The sequence below is a fragment of the Danio rerio genome, chromosome 17 (genome assembly GCF_052040795.2).
Source record: "Danio rerio strain M-AB ecotype USA chromosome 17, GRCz13ab, whole genome shotgun sequence".
Lineage (NCBI taxonomy): Eukaryota > Metazoa > Chordata > Actinopteri > Cypriniformes > Danionidae > Danio > Danio rerio.
This window is the reverse complement of record NC_141037.1, coordinates 56,272,933-56,291,036: the sequence shown is the minus strand read 5'-3', so window position 1 is coordinate 56,291,036 and position 18,104 is coordinate 56,272,933. Positions and strand designations below refer to the sequence as shown.

At 38.2% G+C, this 18,104-nt stretch overlaps 3 protein-coding genes across 5 annotated transcripts in view; 1 reads left to right on the top strand and 2 right to left on the bottom strand.

Moving 5' to 3' along the window:
- galnt16 (UDP-N-acetyl-alpha-D-galactosamine:polypeptide N-acetylgalactosaminyltransferase 16) overlaps window positions 1-18,104 on the bottom strand; it is a 375,091-nt gene that overhangs the window by 123,125 nt on the left and 233,862 nt on the right. The gene's annotated exons all lie outside the window — the stretch shown is intronic.
- zc2hc1c (zinc finger, C2HC-type containing 1C) overlaps window positions 1-18,104 on the bottom strand; it is an 835,825-nt gene that overhangs the window by 705,047 nt on the left and 112,674 nt on the right. The window lies entirely within an intron of this gene.
- The window catches only part of otofb (otoferlin b), a 59,985-nt gene continuing 49,264 nt past the window's right edge, over window positions 7,384-18,104 (top strand). For all 3 annotated transcript variants that reach the window (NM_001442369.1, NM_001442370.1, NM_001442368.1), the window contains 10 exon segments: window positions 7,384-7,558; window positions 8,226-8,310; window positions 9,101-9,203; window positions 10,683-10,737; window positions 11,109-11,240; window positions 11,371-11,433; window positions 13,036-13,120; window positions 13,198-13,357; window positions 14,840-15,026; window positions 15,761-15,947. In NM_001442369.1, coding sequence (NP_001429298.1) covers window positions 8,262-8,310; window positions 9,101-9,203; window positions 10,683-10,737; window positions 11,109-11,240; window positions 11,371-11,433; window positions 13,036-13,120; window positions 13,198-13,357; window positions 14,840-15,026; window positions 15,761-15,947 — 1,021 coding nt within the window. In that variant the 5' untranslated portion in view covers window positions 7,384-7,558; window positions 8,226-8,261.

Here is an 18,104-nt window from a genome sequence, read left to right as displayed (position 1 = left end):
TACAAATGAATAATTCGATGACAGAGCTCTGGGTTACGTTACCCCAATGCAATACAAGAATTACATTCAAGAGGTTCGCAACTCACATACATTTCCCTGACTCCAGCATATATACACAACTGATATGAACAGGTGGAGTTTTGGTTTAACGTCACTTATCAGTCTACAGTCCTTTGGCTCCTGTACCACAGACATACTTCCTCTTTCTGCAACCCTTCTCTGCATACCAGAACTGAACAATTACGTGCATCTTCAATGTATTTCACAACTTCTACAAGCATCATGACAACTTGTGACATGTCTAGACTTTGGGCTCTAATTTGATGGTCCATGCGCAGAACGCAAAACGCAGGGCGCAAACGCTTTCAGGGCGTGTCAGAATGCATTTTTGCTAATTTACGGATGGAAAAATCCGCTTTGCGCCGTGGCGCATAGTCTAAAAGGGTTGAGTTTATTTTCTTAATGAGTTATAGGTGTGTTTTGAGAATAAACCAATCAGAGTCTCATCTCCCATTTCCTTTAAGAGCCAGCTGCATTGCGCCATAAGCACATTTGCTATTTATAGGACGTGAAGTAAGTCTAAGTGGAAAAACTGAGCATTTCACTAGCAAACAGTTCACAGTTTTTTTTTTACAGAAAACTGTTAAACAGAGCATCTACTGCGTGAGAATGAGAGATAATGGATCACTTTCACTTTCGCTCTTGGATAGGGAAACCTTTACACACAGACATCAATTAGTCTATAAATAATTAATTGCGTTTGTTAAGCGCAAATATTGTTTCAAAACTATTTCTAAATTCAGTTCTAATTTCCAGCAAACGAATAAATGAACAATAATAACGAAGTGTGCTCAAAAACCTGAGTTATATCCTAAAACACATGCTGTGCCCCATATGGTCTAAAACCTGACAGGTGGACAAATCTAAGCTTGTTTTTAATAAAACAAATATAAATATGGATATAATAAATAATACTGCTAATAATAATAACATTATACAAAAGCAAATTGTTATGAATGAACTGAAAAAGCCCCCCGAGATGAAGAAGACATAAAAGCAGTGATTTTTCATATTTATGTAGGCTAGAAATTAATATGTTTTGTAATATTTTAATCCTTTATATTTATATTCTATATCTATTCTTATTATATCCTATATATATCCTTAATATTTACATTTTTTTCATATGTAAAGATATTTGCCTATTGCTCTCTTGTGTGTATTAAGCAGTGTGTAAGCGAGGCGCAACTCTGCGCTGGAGTTTAGACCGGGTTAGTTTTGGTCTATTGAAAAATATATTTTAGTTTCTCAAAATAGCAACGCGCCAGCGGTCCGCCTCAGAGCGCCTTCCCTTTTAGACCAGAACGCCTATGGGTGCACAAATGAGCGCTAATGCATTTGCTATTTAAACAGCGTAGCGCAACGCCTCAAAACGACTCTTGCGCCAAGCTGAAACTAGCAAACAAGTATTGCGCCGCGCCTTGCGCCACACTGCGCCGGGTGTTTGATAGGGCCCCCCAAACTTATTCTGCTATTTCCATCTTGTCAGCATGTTCCTTAAAAAAAGTATGCAGCACAGTAAAAAAGAGGAAGTGTGTCTGGTCAATATGTGATCTCATACATAGGAGAAAGATTGATTAATCTGTTGTTAGTCTAAATATTTTTCTGATAAAAAATAAAGACACAAAAGTAAAAAAAAATAATAATAATTTTTTCCACATAACCCAAAAGCAATAACCAGGCATTTGTTCTAAATCTTTAAGCTAGATAGATTTGTGCAAAAGTATGAGGCTTTTAGCAATTCTGTCATCCCTTAATACAGAAAAAAGCACAATACAGTTCATTTCAAACCTCTAATAAAGACGAAATGCCAACCATATTACACTGGCTCCAAGAATTTTAAAATATATTTAATACAAAAAAGTCAAAAATACATTTAAAAATAAAAGTGCAGGTCTTATATGAATACTGTAAACACAAAAACACCTCATACAGCTTAGTTTATTTAATATATGGCCTTTTATCAGCTAACAAACCATGCATGTCATGATAATAGAAATGATGCGACCTCATTGAGGATGACGCATTCGACACTGATTGGCACCAGTTAATAATTGAAGCCATTTCACTGGATACAGGCAACTTTAGACCTTAAACGTATACCTTACAAACAGCATGTGTTATTCATGAGCTGATTACTTTAGCCGGACTTTTCAAAAGAACTTGTATTATACACTGTTCGCAAAAGCATTGTTGATGGAGGAGACACAATGCAGGTGTTTTGCTTCATGCACATTTTATCGTTTGCATCATGTAAGCAGAACTTATTATTATGTGGCAGTCCAACGCAGATGTAGACAACTGTTATGGTGGAGACGTGAATGGACTGAGACACTTTTTTCTTTTTAAAACAGGGTCTTTGATCTTTAAGGTGAATATGTGCTTCTTTAAACAGTGTGCTTAAGTGAATTCCTGAATTTTAAGCTATTTTTTTTTAGAGTTTTATAAACAAGTCATCGAGTCAGTGTCATGTTTCTGTAAATTTGCATTGTAGATCAGCACACGACTAGGTTTCCAAAGCTACTTGTCGTCAGCTAGTCTGCAAGGTTGCAGTTGGAACAAGACGTCATCTATTATTTAAGCTCAGAGTCAGTTTGATTTGTCTCTTGACAAATACGCTTGCTTGTCTTCAAGCATCTTATTGCTCCCCTGTCTTCAGTTTAAGACAATATGATTAGAAATTGTCATTCTTTTTCAAATATTTCCTAATATATGGATGGCTCAGTGGTTAGCACTGTCATCTCACAGCAAGAAGGTTTGAGTCCCGGCTGGGTCAGTTGGCGTTTCTGTGTGGAGTTTGCATGTTCTCTCCTTGTTTGTGTGGACTTCCTCTGGGTGCTCGGGTTTCCCCCACAGTCCAAACACATGAGCTTCATTGCTCACAGCTGGTCCCACATTATTCAATTTACAACCCAAGCTCATTCTGGAAACGTAGCCCTGCGGACGTTGGTGGAGACCGCGATTTACGTGGCCGGAGGTACGTACAGACGCGTTTAGTTTTTTTCAAGCGAACGCTGCGGGGCGGTGTGGCGCCGCTCCGCTACTCCTCTTCGCGCTCGGCTCGCCTCCGAGTGGAGGGCTATCTCGATGCAACCAGTTTGTCCGCTTAGCTCACAGCATTGCGTCGGCGGAGCGGAGGCCCCGGAGGAGGAGGATGAGCCGGCCGCGGTGGACGATGACCGGGATCGAGTCCGGGGAACCGCGATTCCGGAAATCAGGTAAGACGAAAAACAGAATCCGAAAAATAAGGGCGAGAACGCGGCGGGATCCGAAAACGCGGTCGAAATCGAAGACGAGGGCTTTTGCTTTTTTTTTTTCTGGACGGCTTTTGCGAACCGTCGCTTGGGTTTAGGGAAGAAGGAGGAGGAGGAGGAAGAGGAGGTTGGCCGATCCGGCAGCTTTTCGCGGGAGAACGGCGCGGGCGCGAACGGTTCGCACTCCCGAGAGGCGCCCGAGGCGCGAAAAAGCGCGCACAGCGGCCTCTCGCGGATCCACGAAAAACAAAAAACGCTCGAATACGTACCTCCCGGGACGTATCTCGCGGTCCACAGAAACGTCCACGGGGCTACGTTTCCACAATGAGCCGGGGTTGTCAATTTAGGATTCACCAATCAGACGACTCCTAAGCCACTATAAATACCCCAAGCTCCATATAACAGCCGTCTTCGCTTTGAAGAATCCCCCCTTCCACCCCTACTCCTCCTCCTTTCCTAGATGGATGGCACGGTGGCCCAGTGGTTAGAACTGTTGCCTCACAGCAAGAAGGTCACTGGTTCTAATTCTTACCAAGCCAGACGACGTTTCTGTGTGGAGTTTACACATTCTCCCCATGCTCGCGTGGGTTTCCCCTGGATTCTCCGGTTTCCTCCCATCGTCCAAAAACATGCAACTTAAGTTAAATGACTAATCAGCACCAAAGACATGCTCCTAGTAAGTAGTTATCTTATAAGATATAAGAGGAATCACTATCTGTTCATTAGCTGCTACAGCAGGGGAGTTCTCGAGATCTACCTGAGCTCAAACTCCCCTCTCACCCTGCAAAGAGGAGGGAGCCCCGGGCTCGAGGATCTTATGAGCTCAGGGCTCTCTTTCGGGACAGCATGACAAACAAGGTTTATAATCAATCAGCTAAGTGTGAACTATTGAATGGATGTTTCCGAATACTGGGTTGCAGTTGGAAGGGCATATGCTGGAATAGTTGGCAGTTCAATCTGCTTTGGCGACCCCTGATGAATAAGGGACAAAGCTAAAGAAAAATGAATGAGTGAATTGACGTTTAACAGAGCAAGGAAATGTTTGATAGTACTTCCTATTATGTTTTTTGTTCTGTGGAAAGGCTTTTCTCTTTCAGTTTGTCTGGAACAGCATCAAATTGACATCAAGCATTACGACAAAAAGCATGTAAGGAAAAAAAAAAGGCAAAACATTTGGCATTCACACACTGATGCACTTTTTGACCATCAAAGTAATGCCACAAAAACACAATATAGGAAAAGTTTTATTCATCTGAAAGCTTAAATTCCAAATAAAATTTTTACACTTTTTGATTTTTGATTTGTTTTTAATGTCATTTTCACATCAAGGTGCCTGCTGGGTACTTAATTGAACTTTAACCTAATTAACCCAGTTTAAACGCATTTGAATATCTGAATACTGGCATCTTGCAAAAATGCCATTGAAATATAATTTACTGTCATCATGGCAAACACAAGAGAAATGAGCTATTAGAAAGTAGTTATTAAAACTATTCTGTTTAAAAATGTGTTGAAAAAAATCTTCTCTTCATTAAATTTGGGAAGTTTGTATGCTGGTTGATGGGAAATTAAATATTTCTTGAGAGTAAATTGCCTACAGGTTAATGCAAAAGTGAGAAAAAAGCGGCGTATTACCGTCCCATGGTGCGAACGACATGGAATACACAATGCGATTGCCATTAACTAGTGGGATTTGCCTCATTTGTATCTTCTAAGTTTAGTGTGCCCCCAGTTGTGCTGGCCAATTAGAAAAGATAAATCAGGTTGGTGCCAGTGGTGTAGTGGTTAGTGCATTGACACATGCACTCTGTTCGATTACCACCTACGGTCCAATGCCGATCCATCCCCCTCTCTGCTTCTCATGCTTTCCTGTCAATTCTCTCTACTGTCCTATCCAATAAAGGTGAAAAGCCAGAAAAAAAAAAAAGACAAGAGAAATCAGCTTGCATGCTGACGTCATGACGCGAAAACTCTGATTGTAGTATCCACATGAACAGGGGCGGACTGGCCATCTGGCAATTCTGGCAAATGCCAGAAGGGCCGGACCATTTTTTAAATGTGGGCCAGTCAGCTATTTTAAATATTATTATTTTTTTCATATGTATTATTTTTTTCAATGTAGGCAGCTTTTATCTCGTGCGAGATGTGAATAGTATGATGACGATAGTGATAATAGTAAGAATAATAGTAAATGTTAAGCATTGGCCCAATCAGCAACAACCGGCTGGTTTCGAGATGGGCCGACCCAATCTGAGGTTACGCAGACATAATCAAAATTTGGCAAGAATGTCAAACAAACAGTGAGTGCAACGCAAGCTAATAGTCATAGATGGACCATAAAAAGGGAAAGGCAGTCAAGTCAGACATTGCCAGTTACATAAAATTAACTGAACTAGTCTCGAAAGGGGGCAGTGCAGTGGCGCAGTAGGTAGTGCTGTCGCCTCACAGCAAGAAAGTCGCTGGTTTGAGCCTCATCTGGGTCAGTTGGTGTTTCTGTGTGGAGTTTGAATGTTCGTGTGGATTTCCTTCTGGTTTCCTTCACAAGTCCAAACACATGCTATAGGTGAATTGGGTAGGCCAATTGGGAATTGGGTAACCCAGTAATGGGTAGCAGCTTTAAGGGCATCCACTGTATAAAACATATGCTGGATAAATTGGCGATTCCCAGATTAATAAAGGGACTAAGCCGAAAAGAAAATGAATGACATGATTGCGTATATAAATGGGTTGTTTTTGTTTCAGTCACATACATTAAATGTTTAAATATCTCTTAAATAAGTACTGCTTATATCATTTTACCATCTGTACACAAATTTAAGTAGTGAATGTGCGTGTCCTTGGGTGGGGCTGTGTCGATGTGGTAATGTGGGCTGGTGTGGCTACAATGCCAGGGCTGATTTTTAGTCCCAGTCCGCCCCTGCACATGAACACACTGTACCTGGAGTTTCTGAATATATTTACCCTTGCCGGAGTTTCCAGAAAGCTTTGGTTTCAATCACCAGATACTGCCCTTTTATGTGGACAAACAGCCGTTTTGAAAATACCCAGGTTTGTCAATAACCAAATCCAGCTAATGGAATAATCCACGTATGAAGAATGGACCCCTGACCTCCTGGACCGAGTTTGGACTTAGTCCAACCAACTTGTTTTGTTAAATTTATCTACTTAATTTAACATAACTGCATTCCTTTTTGATTCAATTCAATTGTGGGGAACCCATCATTCTTTTCCAATGGATTCCAGTTAGACACCCCTGCTGAAAAATCCAGCATAAACCAGCCTAGGCTGGTTGGCTGGTTTTAGCTGGTCGACTAGGCTGGTTTTAGAGGGGTTTTGGCCATTTCCAGGCTGGTTTCCAGCCATTTCCAGCCTGGTCTTAGCTGGTCAGGCTGGAAAATGACCAGCCAAATCCAGCTAAAACCTGCTTGACCAGCCTGGTTTAAGCTGGATATAGCTGGTTTTGGCTGGACTCCCAGCTTGGCAGGGCTGGTCAAGCAGGTTTTAGCTGGTCATGTCCCAGCCTGACCAGCTAAGACCAGGCTGGAAATGGCTGGAAACCAGCCTGGAAGTGGCCAAAACCCCTCTAAAACCAGCCTAGTCGACCAGCTAAAACCAGCCAACCAGCCAAGGCTGGTTTAAGCTGGATTGTTCAGCAGGGACAGAAAACAATATTTAAAGTTCAGAGTTTATTCTCCTTTTTACCATGCCTTCAAACTTTTAAGTGGAATATGTCAACACACTGCACTGCTATTTGCTGAAATCAAGTTGATATTGTGATATGTTGGCAGAAAGCATCGTTCAGTGTTACGTACAGTCCATCACTGGTCAGAGTTCCAGATGAGCAGGATTATGTTCAACCTATACAACATGTTTCTCCAGCAGTTTTACCGTTTAGCTGCTTTTACCTAGCTTGTCAGGTTTTTGAGAACCATCCCCAGAGTAGCAGCCTGTCAAAATCCCACACGATCTCTCTCTCATCAGGAACTAGTTCTAGTTACCAGTGTCTCGGGTTCAGCACTCATTCAGTATTCATGGCCATATCACATCTCTCCCAACCATCTCCAGGCTTAGACCAAACCAGACTCTTTTTGAGTTACTTTTGTGGCCTCTCCGTTTCTGCCTTCCAAATGTCAATAATGGCTTTCTAGACTTGCTATTTTAAAGACGCCTCAAGACTGGAGCCAGTTTGTCCGATCCTGCAAACTCCTCGATGTGATTGAGAAGACGAAAACGGCTGCTGAACGGTGAGTCGACAGCATTTCATCCGACTTTCGTTTGGGTTTGTGTGTCACGGAAAGCCAAATATCGCAATCCTGTGTTTGTAACTTAATAACAGCGCAATATGGATACAGCATATCCGTTGTGGTGTTTGACGTATTCAAGAAAACGTAGAATATAATGGGGAATGTGCTGTAAGTAGTAGGATAAAATGTTTTGTGAATTAATTTAGGATGCTCCAGAGACAGGGTATGGTTAATATATATGTATTTTTAAAGAAAAACTAGTAATACTAATAAATACTATTGACTTTATATGAGGAGACTCTAGTTTTGGTTGCTTAAAAGCTAGTTGTTTTTAGATGAAGCCAACGGAGTAGTTAGTAATGCTCAGTTTCTTTCATCGTTCCTTTTTTCTTTCTCATTTACAACATGCATTATTAAAACTTCAAGGTAATCAATATGTTTTTAATGCATGTCTATGAGTATGCTGATTATGCAAATGAATTCAGGGCTAATTCAATTCTTTATGTATCTGCAAATTATTAATGGGTTAGTCGGCTTTATTTCATTATTGAGGGCAAAATACTTGGCTGGCTATTGCTATTTGTCGTTGAATATAATGCAAAGCTTGAATGTAATGTGAATTTATTGAAATTGAGAGATTTTTAACTTGAATTTTCATATTCAAAAGGTTTACATACGCAGAGGATACGTCAAGCTCATAACAATGAAGCGTAATAAGCATCGCTCCTCCAAGGATGATGGCAAAGGTCAAGGTGAAGCATTTTTTTATTAAATTATGTGAACATATCTGGATTATGAATACTTTAACAGTATTACTTCAGACATTGTAAATAATGAAGATATGTAATGATTACGCAATATTATTTTATTTGTTATATATTCAGTTAAAGTCAAAATTATTTAATATAATTTTCCTGTGAATTTCATTTCCCAAATGATGTTTAACAGAGCAAGGAATTTTTCACAGTATTTCCTACAATATTTTTTCTTCTGGAGAAAGTCTTTATTTGTTTTATGTCAGCTAGAATATATATATATATATATATATATATATATATATATATATATATATATATATATATATATATATATATATATATATATATATATATATATATATATATTTTTTTTTTTTTTTTTTTTTTTAAGCCATTTAAAGAACAATATTATTAGACCTTCTAAGCAATAATTGTTTTGGATTGTCTACAGAACAAATCACTTGCCTAATTACCCTAACTTTACCACAGTTAAGTCTTTAAATGTAACTTTAAGATAAATACTAGTATCTTGAAAAACATCTCGGATATTATGTATTGTCATCATGGCAAAAAGAAAATAAATCAGTTATTAGAAATGAGTTATTAAAACTATAATGATTAGAAATTGGGGGAAAATTTAGAAGGGGCTTATAATTCTGACTTTAACTGTATGTATTTTATGTGTGTATTTAACTTTTTATTTTAAAATTTTAATGTGTTTATAGTGAATTAATTAACTAAAAAGCTGGTCATATCGATGTCTCCTCATATTTGTTTTGTTCAGATGAACCGGCCATTCTGGAGACGGAGGACATGAGGATGCCGGACCCTGACACCATCTCACTGGCATCCGTGACTGCTGTCACCACCAATGTCTCCAACAAGAGGTGACCAAAGATGATCTCATTACAGTCACATGACTCTGTATCAAACATGATATGTTTATAAATTAATTTATAAATTAATAAAAATACAAATTATAAGTAATTTAAAAGACATTTTGCAAATTAATAATTGAGTTCAAAACATATTGTGTAGATAGACATTTCTTTAAATTGTACTTATAAATGTAACTACATCTGCAATTAACCTGTTGACTGACCGTTAAACCTACCTGTCCCACTGAACCTGTCCTCAACTTTAAGGTACCCTTTAGGTCAGTTGACACCAAGAATTATAAATATAATGATAAATATAAACTAAATAATAATAATTTGTTTGTTTACTTTTAGTTTATGCTTTTCTTCTGCATTACCCCACTGTGCTACTTCTGCATCTGACCAGCAAATCTTTTTGTACAAATTATCCGACTAAGCCTGTCCCCAAACCTCAAACCTACCTGTCCCCAAACAACCAACTCTTAAACCACCTCATCTCATTGAACCTGTCCCCAACCTTAAAAACCTCAAAACTACCTGTTACAATTCCGACCCAACTCTTAGGGTGCTTTCACACCTACACTTTTGTTTGGGAACGTGTCTCGTTTGCCAAGTTAGCGCGGTTCGTTTGGCATATGTGAACAGAGCAATCGCGCTGTGTTCCGCGCCAAAGTAATCGCTCCGAGATCGCTTGAATGAGGTGGTCTCGGCTCGATTGAAACGAACCCTGGAGCGGTTCGATTGCAGTGAGAAAGCGATCCGATCCGAGCGCGGTTATATCACAGTGTTTTATGGATATGTAATAGGCTTACGGCTATATGAAGAGAGAATTATGAGTAGGGCGGGAAGTTTCGCGAGTCTCCGGATGCCCGCAAACGAGTGATGATCTCCCGGTAATCTTGCGTTTCCCTCCCGGCCCTCAAATAGGGATTGTCGCGCACCCTTCTCACCCCTCCCCACCGCGTCTCTCCTCAGACATGTCGCGCACACACCCTGTCAATCACCACCAAACCACCACCTCTCCTGACAGTTTAGCGGGACGCTGCAAAATAAACCCTGACACTGACCAATGTGAGGAGAGTTTACTCACACATGACTTGTTTTAGGTCTTTTGGTCCGATTCGAAACTTTGCAGTGTGAAAGCGAACCGCTCCAAGAGCAAAGAGCAACAATGTAACAATTGTAATCTCTGTTTCGGAACAACTGAATCGATTCACAGGTGTGAAAGCACCCTTAAACTAACCTATCCCACTGAACCTATCCCCAGCCTTAACCAAGCGTTAATCCAACCCAACCCACTGAACCTGTCCCCAAACTTAACCAATGAAATTAAATGTTTCAGGGTTTTTTTTTGTAAATACCTTGTATTTACAGACACCAAAAATAAAGGTCTCATTTTCTAATATAGCACTGTGGGTTGACTAACTATTTTTTTTTAATCTTGACTAACTCTTCTTTCTTAATCCAAAACTGTCCTAAATGTTTTAGATCAAAGCCTGACATCAAGATTGAGCCTAGTGCTGGAAGACCAATGGATTTCCAAGTATGTTGTTTACAGCAAATTGCTATTTTTGACACAGAAAGATTAAAATAAAGCTTATAAGACAGAATTAGGGGATACATTTAGAGTTAATGTTAAATTTAGGCTTACAAATTGTGTACTTCTACATAATTGTTATGCAACTATTATTCCCCTTTGGTTTTGGGAATAACTTAAAGTTAGGGTTGGGTTTAGGGGTCGGGAATAAGATTATATTTCTCCACTAAAATGACTTTCCAGGATCAACATAGATGTTAATCCATGATCACATCATACTTGGCAAAATCAGACACCCATATGTATTGTTTAGATACAATATACACACATCAAAAATTATGTTTTAATGCTAAACTGAGTATCACTTTACCATCCAGGTCAGTGTTACTGTGATAGAGGCTCGACAGCTGGTGGGCTTGAACATGGATCCAGTGGTGTGTGTAGAAATTGGTGATGATAAAAAATACACTTCCATGAAGGAGTCGACCAACTGCCCTTACTACAATGAGGTGTGTTACTTTTTATTTTGTGATTGTGATATTGTCCTGTGGAACTGTAATGAACATAGTATACTGTATATAGTGTTGCATGTTGTCCACTGAACTGTAAGGGTTTTAACATTTAACATTTTTATTCTAGTACTTCGTTTTTGACTTCCACGTTCCTCCTGATGTCATGTTCGACAAAATCTTGAAAGTGTCGGTAAGTAGCATTGAATGAGTGGTACGCGAGCTTCCTTCTAGTGGTACGTGGAGGAATCAAATATGTCATATGTAAATGCTACATATATTTAAAAATGCATCAAAATGATTTGTATATGAATATGACAACATATAGCCCATATATACTATATGTTAATACTTTACATTTAAGTACGGCAGTTTTCTTTTTACTTTTTAAGAACAGTAACCTGCCATTTTTAACTTTTAAAAGCACATTTTAATTTAAATGTTGACGTTTTTAGTTTTTCTTTTTGTTTTTTTTACATAAGCACAGTACAGTCTTAACGTTCAGACTATTTATAATGTTTAAAGTGGCTGACAAAAATAAATATTCGTAATAATAGTAATTAATCTGACACGTTTTTGAACTGTGCTGAGCTGTAGTTGCTTAATTTGGTCTACTACGCTACGTATTTCAGTACTGCTCATTATGGAGGTACTTGGAGAGACAATTTTTTTTCTGAGGTGGGACTTGATGAAAAAAAGTTTAAGAACCGCTGGTTTAGAATATATAATTTAATTTATAATAAAAATGTAATGTATATAATATGTAACTTAGCATGTTTTTTAAAGGCATAGTTCAACTAAAAACGAAACTTTTGTCATCATTTACTCTCCATTCACTTGTTCCAAATCTGTTTCGTTTTTTCTGGTTGAACACAAATGAAGATAATTTGAAGAAAGCTGGAAACTTGTAACGGTTGAATTCCATAGTATTTGTTTTTTCCTCCCTATGGATGTCAATGTTAACTTTCGTCAAAATATGTTAATTTCATAAAGGTTTATAATCACTTAAAGTGATTAAGTAATTGGGGAAAGTTTTATTTTTATGTGATCTCTTTAATAAAAAATATACATTAAAATCATTTACTTCAGTGTCAACTTGTCGGACAACTACATTAAAAATGTAATCAAATAAAAATAAAGTTATATAGTCGGTTAGTGCGTCGACACATGCACTCATGCACATGCACTGTGCTCACGGCAACCCGAGTTTGATCCCGCCTCGTGGTCATATGCCGATCATTCCCCTCCCTATGCTTTCCTGTCAATTCTTTGTACTGTCCTATCGAATAAAGGGGAAAACCCCTAAAAAAAATAAATAAAGTTATGTAGTTTAAATGTAGAAGTGCTTTAGAGTACTTTTAAAACATAGTAAACAACATGTGAAAATGCATACTTATGCTAGTCTTGTGCTAAAATGCTATTCCATGTTATCCATGTCATAAAAGCATGTTAAAACATTCCAATTAATGCTAGCATAGTGTTAAAAAAGCTTTCTGGCGATGATTAAAAAATGTTGGTCATGTAACATATAAATAGATATAATATATAAATATCTTCAAGAAAAGTAAAGTGATAATTCATCGTATATCATTAAATAATGCGCAAATACAGTTTTCTATTTAAAATATATGATTTAAAGATTTACAATACGCATGTGGACATTTTACGAAATTAAAGTGTTCACTTTATCGTTTAGCATTAAGCAACATAAGCTTCACTTCGTTTACTGTGGTCTTTATTGTTTAGCGTAAATCTCCCTAGCATTAGCATGTTTTAAAATACTGCGTTCACACAGGTGATCCATTCGAAGAATCTTCTACGAAGCGGCACGCTGGTCGGGAGTTTTAAGCTTGATGTTGGCACTATATACACACAACCAGGTAAACATTGTAATCCTTCCATATCAATCTCTCAATTTCACTCAGATATAGAGATTTGACTTAATTTTGATTCACAGACCATCAGTTCTTCCACAAATGGGCCACTTTATGTGATCCCGAAGACATCACTGCCGGATTGAAGGGCTACGTCAAGTGTGACATTGCTGTCGTGGCAAAGGGCGACACAATTAAAACTCCACACAAAGCCAATGAAAATGATGAGGACGACATTGAGAGGTATAAAGCACTGTATTATGTTGTTAATCTTATAGGCAAACTTCAGTTATGATAGTTCCTATGAACTAAACCTTTACTTGCAATACTGTTTAAATCTATACTGGAAAAAAAACAATAGACCAACTTTAGTTGTGGAGTGTAACTAAGTATTTTTACTTCACTTGTGTACTTAAGTACATATTTTAAGTATTTGAACTTTTTTGGAGTATGTTTATTTTAGGAGGAAACCTTTACTTCACTACATTCCAAAACAAAAGAGTGTACTTCTTACTCTACGTTTCCTAAATGTAGTTGAATAAAAAGTTATTTTGAAGTAGGGAATTTGGAGTGGAAAAGAGAGATAGTGGTGTTTGATTTGTGAACAAGCTGAATTTTACCAGTTAGCATGTTAAATTAGTTCACAAATTATACAGAAAAACTAATTGGACTGACATTTGATCCATTCAGAGTGAGTCTCCAGTAAACAACTCACTGATTCAAATGATCCGTTCAGAGTTAATCTCCAGTAAACAACTCACTGATTTAAATAATCTGTTTAGAGTGAGTTTCGGTAAACAACTCACTGATTCAAATGATCCGTTCAGAGTTAATCTCCAGTAAACAACTCACTGATTTAAATAATCTGTTTAGAGTGAGTTTCGGGTAAACAGCTCACTGATTCAAATGATCCGTTCAGAGTAAATTTCCTGTAAATGACTCACTGATTCTAGTGATCCATTCATAGTGAGTTTCCAGTAAACAACTCACTGATTCAAATGATATATTCGATGTGAGTCTCTAGTAAAAAAAACTCACTGATTCAAATGGTCCATTCAGAGTGAGTTTCCAGTAAACAACTCACTGATTCAACTGATTCATTCAGACTCAATCTCCAGTAATCAACTCACTGATTTAAATGATCAGTTCAGAGTTAATCTCCAGTAATCAACTCACTGATTGAAATGATCCGTTTACGGTGTGTCTCCAGATAACAACTCACTAATTGAAATGATCCATTCAGAGTGAGTCTCTGGTAAACAACTCACTGATTGACATGATCCATTCAGAGTGAGTCTCCAGTAAACAGCTCACTGATTCAAAGGATCCATTCAATGTGAGTCTCCAGTAATCAACTCTCTGATTGAAATGATCCATTCGGAGTGCATCTCCAGTTAACAGCTCACTGATTCAAATCAGAGTTAGATTTGGTAAATCAACTTTCTTGTAAAATCATCAGTAAATACTTTTATTATTACACGGTAAAACCCAAAAAGTTAAGGTAACTCAAACCATGAGTAAACCGATTGCAACAAACCATTTAAAGTAAAAAACTTTTACTCAAGTGCCTAATTCGTCCAGCACTGTCAACTCCAAAAAGTGGTAACCAACTGAAATAAAATAAGTTTAAAGTTCATTAAAAAAAAAATTTAAATACCGGCCAGATAATTGCATCCAGTGGTATTCTGATGGGCTGAAGGTATATGTGTGTGTTTTTGTTTCCAGTAATCTGCTGCTGCCGGAGGACGTTCCAGCGGAGCGCCAGTGGGCCAGATTCTACCTGAAAATATACAGAGCCGAGGGCTTGCCCAAAATGAACACCAGCATCATGGCAAATGTCAAAAAAGCTTTCATTGGAGAAAATAAGGACTTGGTTGATCCGTACGTTCAAGTGCTGTTTGCAGGACAGAAGGTGAGCAGAAATTTTACTGAAAGTTCATTAAAGTGCACTACATTGGAAATGTAACACTTAAAATTCAGATTAAAATAATTTGGCCTTTAAGTGCTGTTTAATGTATAGAAGTTTTTTCAGCACATTTTTAAACGTAATAGTTTTAATAACTAATTTCACTTGTCCAGGATGATCATATTTTTATTAGTTGGTTTGCTAGATACTAGTATTTAGCTTGAAGTTCAATTTAAAGACTTAACTAGGTTAATTAGTTAAATTAGGCATGTTAGGGTAATGAGGCAAGTCATTGAGTAACGGTGGATTGTTCTGTAGACAATCTGAAAAAAATATTGCTTAAGGGTGCTAATAATATTAAGCTTAAAAAGATTTAAAGAAAAATTTCCAGCCAAAATATTTAAAAATTTTAGCTGAAAAATAAAACATATAAGATTTTTTACAAAAGTAAAAATATTTTAGGAAATACTGTGAAAAATTCCTGAATCTCTTAAACATCATTTCAAAATGATGACAAAAACAAATTACAGGAGAGCGAAAAATGTTAATATATGTCATATATGCAACATATATTTCAAAATATTGCTAAAATATCCCTTAACATTTTTTTTTTACTATTGAGATTGGAAATATGTACATCAATGTTCAAAAATATTATGCATTATGCAAATATATTATGTGTCTGTGTGTGTAAACATGAAAAAAAAAAAGCTGAAGTTTGCGTCATTGTTTTTCTTTAGGGGAAAACTTCGATTCAGAAGAGCAGCTACGAGCCCATCTGGAACGAGCAGATCGTATTCACCGAGCAGTTTCCACCGCTGTGTCGGAGGATGAAGCTCCAGATCCGGGATTCAGACAAAGTGAATGATGTGGCCATCGGTACACACTTCATTGACCTGCGGAAGATCGCCAATGATGGAGACAAAGGTAACCATGTGCAAAAATAACGCCGTTCATAAGTTTGCAGTCAGTATGGCTTTTTAAAAGAAAAAGACTAATTAAAAATACAGTAACAGTTAAACAATATTATTATTAACTGATTCATATGTAATTTTGTTACACATTGACATCGAAAAGTGGCGTTATTAATAATTGGGCACTAATAATAATTTGTAGTAACTGTACATGAAATCATCATATGTGACCCTCCACTTAAGTTGCACCAACCTGACCTCATGAGAAAACGTTACTTTTACGTTTTAGGCAGAAAGTTGGCAATTCACTTTTGTTAAATAAGTATAAATATATTAAGCATGTAGTTAGTGTTGTTCTGGGCAAAATTCCCCAATGCCTTCTTTCAATGCAGGCATGAGCGGGGGGAGAGTAGCAGCAACTCAAGCTCCTCATAGGGTAACAGAATGAAACCCAAAAGCATTCATGAACAATTTTGATTGACTATGAATTCATGTAAATGCCAGAGTAATAGGGCTGATTACCATATAATTGCCTGATACTACAAACAGATATCAGAAATGACCTAGGAGGAGTTGGGAATGGTGGAGACAGTATGGAACTAGCGAGGTGCCAAAAGCTGACCGAATGTAAGGGTATTACTGGAGACACACCAAGCCAACATTAACATTATATTGTATTGTCACCTCACATCTGGTTCTATCTGGACCAAAAAGCTGGGCTTGAACTTGGCATGGGTCGATATAAGATTTAAAACCTTGACTTTTCCAAACCATGGTAAACCTTGAAACTGCCCTGCTTCAAAATCCAGCTTAAACCAGCCTAGGCTGGTCGGCTGGTTTTAGTTGGTTGACCAGCCTGGTTTTAGAGGGTTGGTTTCCAGCCATTTAAAGCCTGGTTTTAGCTGGTTGGAAAGTGACCAGCTAAAACCATCTAAAACCAGCTTGACCATCATGGTTTAAGCTGGACATAGCTGGTTTTGGCTGGGCTCCCAACCCGGTCATCTCCCAGCCTAACCAACTAAAACCAGGCTGGAAATGGCTGGAAACCCCTCTAAAACCAGGCTGGTCGACCAGCTAAAACCAGCCAACCATCCTAGGCTGGTTTAAGCTGTTTTTTTCAGCAGGGTGACTATCGTCCCATGCCTAGCTTGAACACACCAAACAGACCGATTGACTGAATGTGTCTTTCGACCCTGCAGGGAGGGCAGTATCTGTTTTCCTGTTCAGAACTGGAATCTGGAACTTCAGATGCATGTGCAAAGCATAAACAAAACACCATTATATTTTATTAGAACATTTGTAGGGCAAGTACAGCCAGCATCTTTGTGCTCGTTATTGATTTGAATCCTTTACTTGGTATGTCACTTCACTACTTTAATCTCTGATTTGTTGCTGAATAACCAGTCAGAGCGGCCTCTTTAGTTGACAGCTAATGCCAATTCTACGCGTTGAATTGGGCCAATGAGCTATGACGTTAACTCAATGATAGGCGACATGTGGAACGCATCCAACCAACTAGTCAGACCAATGAAGCCCCATGGTCGCCCATCAGCTTGGTGTGTTCAGGCTCACAGATTTCTCGAGTTGGAAAAATCTGAACTTCAGCAGACATTCACGCCACATAAACCAATCAGGAGCTTTCTCTTGTAGGGGCGTGCTTATAATGTAGCACCTGTTGTTGTTGTCCCTGGGGAAATCCTCCTGCCGACATCGACAACAGTTCATCAAACTGGGCTTAGCTCAGTCGGAAGCACCGCTGAAAGCTTCCATCATCCAGGTACAGTTTCTGGAGGAGTTCATGAGCTCACAGAGCTGGATGCACTACTGAAAGGATCGAGTGGACTCAGACACGGCTCCAAACAAATTGACGCATTTTTTCAGCCTTGATAAAGCACATAAACACAGCTATTCTCTCAATAAAATCCATGTTAGCAACAAAGCTATAGTCACCAGGCAGACAGAAGCCCTGCCCATGACGTGGATTTCACGTGCAAATGAAGCGAGTAAACTCAAAATGTTCTTGCGTCTATTTACACGTGAATAGCGTGATTTGTCTGTGCATGTCGCGTCTGGTGTGAATACCACTAGATCCTTTAAGCGGTGCACCCAGATCTGTAAGCTCATAAATTCTTCCAGAAATTTAACCTGGTTGATATAAGCTTTAAGCGAT